The sequence below is a fragment of the Carlito syrichta genome, unplaced genomic scaffold (assembly GCF_000164805.1).
Source record: "Carlito syrichta isolate Samal-C Ts95f unplaced genomic scaffold, Tarsius_syrichta-2.0.1 Scaffold308796, whole genome shotgun sequence".
Classification (NCBI taxonomy): Eukaryota; Metazoa; Chordata; class Mammalia; order Primates; family Tarsiidae; genus Carlito; species Carlito syrichta.
In genome coordinates, this window is record NW_007252892.1 from 643,851 (window position 1) to 654,689 (window position 10,839).

Below are 10,839 nucleotides of genomic sequence, written 5' to 3' on the forward strand. Positions count from 1 at the left end.
CCTCCCACAGAACGCTAAGAGCTCAGTTCAGCCACGTTCCTTGCCACCTGGTAACAAGGGCCGCATTCCTCCAGGTCCCAACGGCCTGTTCCCCACTTCCTCTGAGACCTCACCAGAAGGGCCTCCAATGTCCACACGTCTCCAACGTTCTGCTCACGGTGACTCAGGCGTTCCCGAAAGTGACAGACGCTCTCTCTCCGGCTCACCTCTCTTCTGAGCCGTCACCGGAATCGCCTCAACATCCGGGTTCCTACCAACAATTCCCTCAACACCCTCGAAGCTTTATCCAGCAGGTGCCTGAATGCTGCTCCAGCCTCTGCCTTCACCCAGGTCCAAGGCCACTTCCACATTTTTAGGCATCTCTTTGGCAGCCACTTCTCGGTGCCAGACCCTGTCTTAGTTGCCTCCGGTTGCCATATAGAATACCATAAACTGGGTGACTTATAAAACACAGAAATCTATTTTCTCATAGTTCTGTAGACTTGATGTCCAAGATCAAGGTTCCTGCCCATGCAGTGTCTGGTGAGGGCTCTCTGTGGCTTGCAGACAGCTGCCCTGTATAGTTTCAGCTACTTGAAAGGCTGAGGCAGAAGGATCACCTGAGCCCAGCAGTTTGAGGCTGTGGTGGCCACGAGCATGCCACTGCACTCCAGTCTAGGTGACAAAGTGAGACTCCATCTCAAAAAAAAAAAAAAGAACAAAAAGACCCCCCCCAAAACATTAATCCCATCAGATCAGTGCCCCTCTAACTTCCTTAGATTAGAGGCCTAATCTCCAAATACAGCCATAAAGGGGGTTAGGCCTTCAGTATATGAAATTGAGAGGGGACACAAAGCATCCGCCTATAACCGATATTGCAAACTTATTCTCCAGAGTTGCAAACATCAGAATCCCGCAAGTTTCCGTGGTAAGTAAAAGTGCTTACACTGGTGTCAGCGACAGGCTGAGGTGTCGGCAGCTGCACCGCATATCTCCAAATATGAGCAGTCTGATCTCCAGAAGCTGAAGAGAAAAATCGGGGAAATTACCCAACATACACACCAAGCATAAAATTTGCTCTTTGCTATGCTCTGGCTAAACAGCAGCAGTTTGACCTTTCTAACAGCGATCATCTTGTGAAATGAACATACTTTATTTAAAGAGCTCTTTTCTGAGGTTGCATAATGCTATTGAGAAAAGAGTAAATGTGCAAAACTAAGATAGCGATTACTTATAAAATATATTTCTACTTTCATTTTAGGGCAGAAAGTTACTGAGATCCAGAGAAAATTGATAAATAGCAGATCATATTCTCCATCTATGTAAAATCTAAGTAAACTGAAGTCCTGTCATACCCTAACTTATAACTATATAGATCCTGGCCAGGCACAGTGGCTCACACCTGTAATCCCAGCACTCCAGGAGGCCAAGGTGGGAGGACTGCTTGAGACCAAGAGTCCAAGCCAAGCCAAGCCTAGGCAACACAGCAAGACTAAAAATCAAAAAACTACACGCCTGTAATCCCAGTTATTCAGGAGGCTGAGGTGGAAGGACCACCTGAGCCCAGGAGGTCAAGGCTTCAGAGAGCTGTAATCATGCCACTGCACTCCAGCATGAACAACAGAGAGAGGCCCTGACTCAAAATAATTAAACGAACTATACAGATCCTGAACTGTTTTGGGAAAGTAATAGGCATCTTGATGCATTTAACATTGATAGGTCCTTACAACACGCCAGGCACCTATGAGCACTACTTATTCTTGCTGTTCCCCCTTCCTGTCTTCAGCAGCCAAAGTTGGCAAGGAAATGCTTTGATTCAGGAACGGAAAGACAAAAGACAGTTCCACAGGGCATGGGACAGGCCTCAGATGCACCAGAACGGTCACGTCTCTCCCACACAAAGGCAGGCTGCTTCTGCCTTCTCTCACTGTTGCGTAATGTCCCCAAACAAGCTACTTTGTGCTGATAGCAGTACACTTTTTTATCTCACAAAAGAATTTACTGCTCTGAGTTGCCAATTTCTCTTCGAATCACCATCATATCCAAATCCCAGTCTGACTTTCTATCCACCCGCACTAGCTTACCTGTCTCAAAGATTCTATCAGTTCCTTTATAAGATGTCTCTTGGTGTCACCACCCCCCACTCCTTCTAGCCCTTTGGTTTGAATCTGGACACATCTAACCGCCACTGGTCCCCTTGCCTGCTTCCCCTTTCCAATCATACACTCACCATCAATGCAATATGGTTTCAACTCCTTGCCTAGCTTGGTCTTCAAATATTTATTAAGGTACAATCAGCTGCTATGGTCTGGGCCTGGTAACATAACTCTGAATCTCTCTCCCACCTTCTGTCACAGGTAAAACTGATATAGCTGCACCCATGCATGGGAATTATCTTGCTTGGGCTCCTTGCTCAAACAACTCCACCTGCACAAAACACCAGCCACGTCAACTTTTGTGTTCTATCCCCAGGTCAGCAATATCTGGTCTCTGGGCCAAATCCAGACAGTCACTCGCTTTTGTGAATAAAGTTGCTGAGAACACGGCCACGCCCCTCACCTACGAGTTGTCTCTGTAGCTTTCATGTCGCAACAGCAGAACTGAATGCTTAAGACAGAAGCCATATGTCCCACAGGATGAAAATATCCACTCTCTGGTCCTTTACAGAAAAAGTTTGCTGACCTCTGGCCTACTGAAAGCCTACACATACCTTTCAAGATTATCAGCAGTATCCCTAAAATATTACAGGGCTACAGGTGTCTGACGATTTTATAGGAAAGACCTCAGGACAATAAGGCTACTCTCTAAAAGCAATAAACAAAAGTACATTTTAAAAACTACTATTTGAAATTAGGACAAATCTAAGTTTTCAAAGCTTAGATAAATTATCTAGAAAGGAATAAAAATGATGTCTCTGGCAAACTGCCGGGTCTCAAGTATGATTTTCCTCATTTCTTTATTTCGGTGGCTTACAGTATTAGGAAACACAGTAGTAACCACAGGACTTCAAGGAACCATGTTGCAGTAAACTGTGAATCATGCAACAATGATAAAATGCTTTATGAAAAAAACTTCAAGCCAGGTGCAGTGGCTCACGTCTGTAATCCCAGCACTTTGGGAGGTGGCGGTGAGAGGATAGCCTGAGCCCAGGGGTCCGAGACCAGCCTAGGAAACTTGGCTAGATCTTGTCTCTACAATTAAAAAAAAAAAAATTAGCTGGGTATGGTGCCATGTGCCTGTGGTTCCAGCTATTGAAGGCTAAGGCCGAAGGATCACCTGAGCCCAGCAGGCTGAGGCTGCGGTGGCCGTGAGCATGCCATTGCATTCCAGCAAAGGCTACAGAGTAAGACTCCTACTCAAAAAAAAGTAAAATATTAAAAAAAAAAAAAAACTTCAAGAAGATGATGAATTGATTTAAATCTCACAAGAAGCCAGGATCAGTGGCTCAGCCTGTAATTCCAACACTTTGGAAGGCCGAGGCGAGTGGACTGCCTGAGCCTGTGGGTTCGAGACCCACCCGGGGAACTTGGCGAGACCTCGTATCTACAATCAATCAAAAATTAGCCAGGCATGGCAGCGCACGCCTGTAGTTCCGGCTACTTGGAAGGCTGGAGCGAATCGCCAGAGCCCAGCAGGTAGAGGCTGCGGTGGCTGGAAGCATGCCACTGCACTCCAGTCTGGGCGACAGAGTGAGACTTCAACTCAAAAAAAAAAAAAAAACCTCAGAAGAAATTCAAGTTGATCTAATTGGTTATCCACTATTGATTTGTAAAAGTATTACTCAATATGTTTTCCTTTATTCATTTCTCATTTTATTCATAAAATATCTACTAACAATTGTCTAACTTTCATAAAAGTCATGGATTATTCTGATGCTACTGATAATAATATTTGTGGTAAGACTGTCAATCATTTTGTTCAATAAAGAAAAAAAAAATCAACATACCGGTGAGAGCCAACTGCTCTGAGGGATGAAATTTTATAGAATTTACTGCAAAATAAAAATATGATAAAGACAAGTTTAAAGTGACAATAGCATGGTATCAGTATTTATTAGCTACAAGCATTTATTTCAAAGTTAAAATTTTTAAATTATGACAGTTCAATACCGTATCTCCCACCCAATTATACTATAAATAAATACACAAGTTAGAGAAGAGGCACAACATAAAAATAAGGTATAAACTTCCAAACTGCTGTATTAGAGGACACAGGAAAAGGATATTAATAATCTATTTCTTCCTAAAGACAAGGATGTCATGTAGAGCTAAAAATAAATCAGGATAAAAAGGAAAACATAACCATGACAGCAGGTGAAGGCAGATTATGGTGACTTCATGCTGCCCACCCGTTAGGCCACAGTCCCACCCTGTCCTCTTCCACTGTTCACAGAACCCAATCCGCTGAGCAGCAAGTAGAGGCCCCTGGACCTCAGAGAGGACAACCCTCCGCCAGTCTCAGGGAGTGAAGCGGCACTGGGTTAAGCCAGGTGTGACATCCTCCCGTTCTCCTACCCCAACGTGTCAATGAGACAAAGGGGGCTCTGGCAGATCTTCTGAGGACGCTCTCCTTCTCTTGTCAAAGGAGCCAGAGCAAGAGAGGGTCCCAACCCTCGTCCTCCCCTTCCTCCTGCCCAGAATGCAGGCAACGCTTAGTGTGTAGGCCGCAAGACGCAGGCGTCGGCACACACGCCAGCACACTGAGGACAGAGCCCTGCTCATCGGGACCGTCCAGGAACTCCGCTGACCCCGAGCCCACTGCCCCCACCTCGGACTCTGCTGAAGCAAAGGACAGGCCTTGGAAGAGGTCAGTCTGACACAAGAGGGGACTCCGGTCACTCTGGGGAAGCCAAAATCTCACTGCCAGCCCTTGTAAAAAAAACCATGTTCCTAACACAGAATGCAGAATAAATTTTACCAAATCTGAATCAGTGATCGCTTTTTAGGAAATTTCGTTAGCTACACCATTAGAATTATATTTTTCTAAGGAACTAGGTAAAAAATGCTAGAAGTTTTTTTTGTTGTTGTTAACACTAAAATACAAATAACTGTAGGAAAAGCTGGTGAAAACTGTGCACAACTCCTAAAAAATAAGCTTAAGCAATGAATAATGCAAAAAATAAACTATCACTACAACTACTAATAAGAGTATTAATGCTTCTAATTTCAATGAGAAATTTTGGTTAGACCAGTATCAATTTTTACTTTATTATGTCTACCTCAGTCTTCAGCAGATCACTAACAAAGCTAGGTGTGTTAACACCATTTCTCTCAGGGCAACTGTGAGGGGGGGACGGAGGGAGGCACACCAAGTGCATGGCTGAGACATGGCACACAGCAGGCCCTTGGTGGCAAGTAACTGTAGAGACAGTTATTGTTAGCAAGCTTCCAGACATAATAACGTGAAAGTTGATCACTGATCTTACCAAGATAGTCATAGGACTGTGTTGGGAGCAGGAAAAAAACCACATCCAGCATAAAGAGACAAGAGTACCAGGCACTGGAGAGCTGGGTCACCTTCCCCAGAGGCCTGTCAACGTGGCTGGAACAGGAAGTCAGATTCAGCGCAGTGAGCACATAATCGCAAGGTGTCCCTGAGGGGCCTGGGCACAGCAGACACAGCAAGAGCAACGGGGAGGCCAGCCATGACTATCATTCATCCCAAGTGCCAAAGATTCTGGCTCTTTAAATCATGTGCATGTTTCATAAAAACATAAGCCTAAATAGCCAGGTGTGGTGGCACACGCCTGTAGTCCCAGCTAAGGCAGGAGTATCACTTGAACCCAGGAGTTTGAGGCTGTGGTGAGCCGCAATAGTGCCACTGTACTCCAGCCTGGATAACAGAATGAGACCCTGACTTAAAAAAAAATTTAAGCAGAAATAATCTAAAAGGAGGACCAAGATCTCTAACATCAGCACTCTACTCACCTTTGAGAGAACCAGACACAACAATGCTGCAATCCTGCACACTGGTTTGGAGTCAGAGGAGACAAACTGCATTTGGGTGTTTTGTTCACAAGATTTCAGGAGACAGAGCTAGTGACACAGGGTCAAGAGCATCTCCCTATCAAAAAACTAGTCGGGCGTGGTAGTGCACACCTATGGTCCTAGCTACTTGAGAGGCTGAAGTGGAAGGATCACCTGGACCCAGGGGGTCGAGGCTGTGGTGAGCCATGATTGTGCCACTTCACTCCAGCCTGGGCCACAGAGTGAGATCCTGACTCAAAAAAAAGTCATCTCTTTGTTGAGCTATACTGACTAAAACTCCCATCAGTTTAACCACTCCTCCCTTCTGTTTAAATAAACTTGGCCAGCAAGCAAAAGACGCCCTAGTAGGAAGAGGAAATGGAAGCCCTCCGTGGGAAAATCAGGGACAGCAACAACACAGACACAGAGCTAGAACACAAGCATCTCTTCACCCTCTCCTGAAGAAGTCCTCACAGAAACTGGTCCAAACCCACAAAGAATGAACTATAGAGACAAGCGAAGAGACAGCCACCAAACACTGGAGGCCACAAGAGCCAATGGGGGCTGGTGAGCGAGAGGACACAGAAAAGTTGAAATTAACTTCAAAGAAGAGTGGAGAGCTAGTAAGAAACAAAGCAAGCTCCAGAGCAGGAGAGACATACCCCTGCCAGGAGGAAGTAGCCCGCGCTAGACTCATCCCACTCCCCTACTGGGACCAATCATAAAAGCCTGAGATGAGTGTCGAAAAATAAAAAAGAAGCTTCTGAAGTCACAGTGGGGCCCGGAGGCCCAGACAGCAGCACAGGGCGAGCCCACCGCTTCACGCATTCCCTCCAGGCACAGAGACTAGGCAGGAGTGAGGGTGCAGCCTGGAGCCACAAAGCAACAGTGGGAGTTGGGGCTGAGCCCTCAGGAGGGACAGCCCCAAAAGAGGGGCCAACTATTCGGAGCCTGGGCACGGCCAGCACCTGTAGTGGGTGCACAGGGCAGGGGGCCAGAAACCAACAGAAAGCAGTTTCTGATATCTAACTCTGGGAGTAATGGCACACAATTTAAAGTTCAAGACCTGTGCAGAAACACACTAGGAACGAGGAAAAACAAGAGGTACGCAAGCGCTCCTAACCCGGAAACCCACCGTAACCACCAATTCCTACTGAAATCAAGGCCAGCCGTCCACACTCCTCCTGCTAGCCAGGGAAAACCCCATCCTCCCTAGAGAACAGCGGTGATGTATGTGCACATTTATGCATGTGTGTGATTGATGGTGCACCTTGTTTTACTGCACTTTCTCCTGCTCTGTAGGAACTGCATGCTTTATAAACTGAAAGCATGTTGAAGAGGTTAGTTACTGCGTCAAGCACTAACGAGCACCATTTCTCCGACAACCCACACTCACTTCATGTCTCTGGGTCACATTTTGGTAATTCTCCCGATATTTCAAACTTTTTCGTTATTATATTTGTTATGGTGACCTGTGATCAGTGACCTTTGATGTTAACATTGTCAGCTTTGGGATGCTGCAAGTCACGCCCAAATAAGACAACAAGCAATCAATAAATGTGTGTGTTCTGACTGCCCCACTGACCAGCCTTTCCCGGTTCTCCCCCTCTCCTCAGGTCTTCCTATCCTCCAAGACACAATATTGGCTTAGGCCAGCTGATGACCCTACAATGGCCTCTAAGTGTTATAGGGAAAGAAGGAAGACTCACATGTCTTTCGTTTTCAATCAAAAGTTACAAATGATTAAGCTTAGTGAGGAAGACTTGTCAAAAGCCAAAACAAGTTGAAAGCTAGGCTTCTTAGGCCAGTTAGCCAATATGTGAACACAAAGGAAAAGTTCTTTGAGGAAATCAAAAGTGCTCCTCTAGTGAACGCACAAAGGATAAGAAAGCAAAACAGCTTTACTGCCGACTTGGAAAAACTTTTAGTGATTTGGATGGAAGACCAAACCAGCCATACCATTCCCGTAAGCCAAAGCCTAATCCAGACAAAGACCCGAACTCTCTTCAATCCTGTGAAGGCTGAGAGAGCTGAGGAAGCTGCAGAAGAAAGCTGGAAGCTGCAGAAGAAAGCTGGAAGCTGGCAGAGGCTGGTTCATGGGGTGGAAGGAAAGACGCCTCTGCACAGCATCAGAGTGAAGGATCAAGTGCTGATGCCCTGGAAACAGCTAGAGAACTAAAGACTGCCAGACATCCCAACTTCCAGCAACCATCAAACTGATGGGGATCCAGCAGCCATCAACATCAAGGCGAGACCCCCTCACCAGCCAAGCGAGCACCCTGCTGAAGGCTCAGGTGACTTTTTAGCATTTTTAAGCAACAAAGTATGTTTCCATTAAGGCATGTACAGTTGACTCTTGAACAACATAGGTGTAAACTAAGCAGGTACACTCACATGTGGATTTTCTTCCACCTCCACCATCCCAGGTGCAGCAAGACCAAACCCCACCCCCACCCCACCAGCCCACTCAGTGTGAATACAGCAAGGATGAAGGTCTGATGACCCACACCCACTAAATGAACAGTAAATGTATTTTCTCTTTCTCATGACTTTCTGACTAACATTTCCTCTTCTCTGCCTTACTTTTATTGTAAGGATATGATATATAATCCAGATAACATATAAAACATGTGTTAATCGACTGCGGACGTCATTAGTAAAACTTCCAGTGAGCAGGAGGCTATCAGTAGGTAAGATTTTGAGGATTCAAAAGTCAAACAAATTCTGTACTGTGGAGAGGTGGGGTCAGTGCCTCTAAACCCCACATTGCTCAAAGGTCAACTGCACATCAGGTTTTTAGAATAATACACTTGCACTTTAATATAGTGTAAACATAACCTTATATGCATTAGGAAATCTAAAAATTAGCTTTACTGCAAAACTTGTTTTACTGTGGTGGTCTAGAAACGAACCCGTAATGTCTCCTGTCTCTACCTATATAAATGCCACAGAGTTCACAGGAAAGCTGTGAGATGGCACCATACCACAATGGAACAACACAAGAACCTGAATGATTCGCAGTCAACATCTTCATCTTGGAGGCAGTTACTCAGGTGTTGGCATTTTGTGGTACAAATTCACACTGCTTGCTTATAATAAAAAGCTCAGCAGGTAAAAAAGAATGAGGGGTCCCAGGTGCCCCAAAGCAGGGGTAAGGTACGGGATTATAGGACTAAACACAGGAGAACACAGCCAAGTTGGCATAAGAAGCAGCTGGAATCCCAGAAGTGTCCCTGGTGTCCAATAATTCTACCTCCTCACCACAAGAAGACAGGTTCCCTCTTCTGATGGACTAAACAAGAAGAAACAAGAAGAACTTTGCAGAACCTTCAGAAAACAAAAAAGAACTACAGGAAGTTTAAAAAGGTAGAAAATAAAAAAAGATAAAATTAAAGGAACAACCTATAAAGTCCAATATCCTAGTAATATGAATTCCAAATAAATGAATATTTCTCAGTAAAACCCCACTGAATGTTCAGCTCAATTTTTTTAAAAGTCTGCAAGCCAAACAAAAAATAAAATCCAAGATACTTTTCAAGAGAAACATCAGATTACCTACAAAGAATCAGAATTCAAAATAGAATTAGAATGGTTATCAATCCTAGAGGCTATAAAAATAGGTCAATGGAATGATACCTTCAAAGTTTGTTTTTTTGTTGTTGTTTGGGTTGTTGTTCTTTTCTGACACAGGATCTCACTCTGTCACCCAGGCTGGATTACAGAGGTATGATCCCAGCTCACTGCGGCCTCGACCTCCTGGGCTCAAGCAATCCTTCCACCTCAGCCTCCTAAGAAGCTGGAACTACAGGTGTGCACCACCATGCCCAGCAAATTTTTGTATTTTCTGTAGAGACAGGATTTTGCTATGTTGCCCAGGCTGGTCTCAAACTCCTGGACTCATGATTTTCCCGCCTTGACCTCTCAAAACACTAGGATTACAGGTGTGAGGCACTGCACCCAGTCAATACTTTCAAAGTTTTTGAAAAAAAATTATTTCCTATGTTGAAGACTATACTCAGCCAAATTATCAATCAAGTGTAAAGATTATATCTATTTTTCAAACACTCGAGATCTCATTCTAAGGAGACTACTTAAAGTCAGCTTCCATGAAGAAAAAAGATGTGGGATACTGAAACGGAGATGATGGAGGAGAGAGGCCAAGAGAAACCACAGGAAGCTGCTGAGGGAGAGTCACAGACAACTGCTCTGAAGAACTCAGACACCCAACCAGTCCAGAGAGCAGAGAGAGCCACCAAGACTGCACCAAGACAGAGAGAAATTTTACATATGTGGCCAAGTTTAAGGATGAATTAGGGATATATACACAAAACTAAACAAGAGACAAAATAGGGTGACTATACCGACCCCAGAGAAAAGAAAACTGAGGATGAAACTACAGTTCAGTACATAATTAGATGTGGATAATATTGACACAGCAGTCATAGTCACTAAACTCTGATTATCCATTTCAATAAAAATCATGATATAACTATTTGGAAAAGCAAGGAGCAGAGAAGTATGTATGTGAGAGAAATCGTCACTTTCCTTAATAAGAGTCACTTCTTTATCTAAAATTCAAAAGCTAAGAAGTAATGAAATATGAAATAGGCTCTTATGTACAGAAATAGAAGAAGGCTCACTTCAACCAGTTGCCTTTGGGAGGTGAGAGGGGGAGGAGGAATGAGGCGGCAGAAGTGCACAGGCTACACAACACTTTGTAAACATTCAGGCTATGTAGATATTTAATTTTAAAAATGGTTTTAAAGTTGGGCTCGGTGACTCAGCCTGTAATCCCGCGCCTTTGGGAGGCTGAGGTGAGTGGACTGCCTGAGCCCGTGGGTTCGAGACCCGCCTGGGCAACTTGGTGAGCCCTCATCTCTACAATAAATCAAAA

At 44.6% G+C, this 10,839-nt stretch overlaps 1 protein-coding gene across 4 annotated transcripts in view; it reads right to left on the minus strand.

The window, feature by feature from the left end:
* The window catches only part of WDR37 (WD repeat domain 37), a 76,955-nt gene that overhangs the window by 45,893 nt on the left and 20,223 nt on the right, over nt 1-10,839 (minus strand). For all 4 annotated transcript variants that reach the window (XM_008065708.2, XM_021716363.1, XM_021716362.1 and 1 more), the window contains 2 exons: nt 3,926-3,970; nt 926-1,002 (listed from right to left, as the gene is read on the minus strand). In XM_008065708.2, the coding sequence (XP_008063899.1) occupies nt 926-1,002; nt 3,926-3,970 (122 nt within the window). The remainder of the gene's footprint in view (nt 1-925; nt 1,003-3,925; nt 3,971-10,839) is intronic.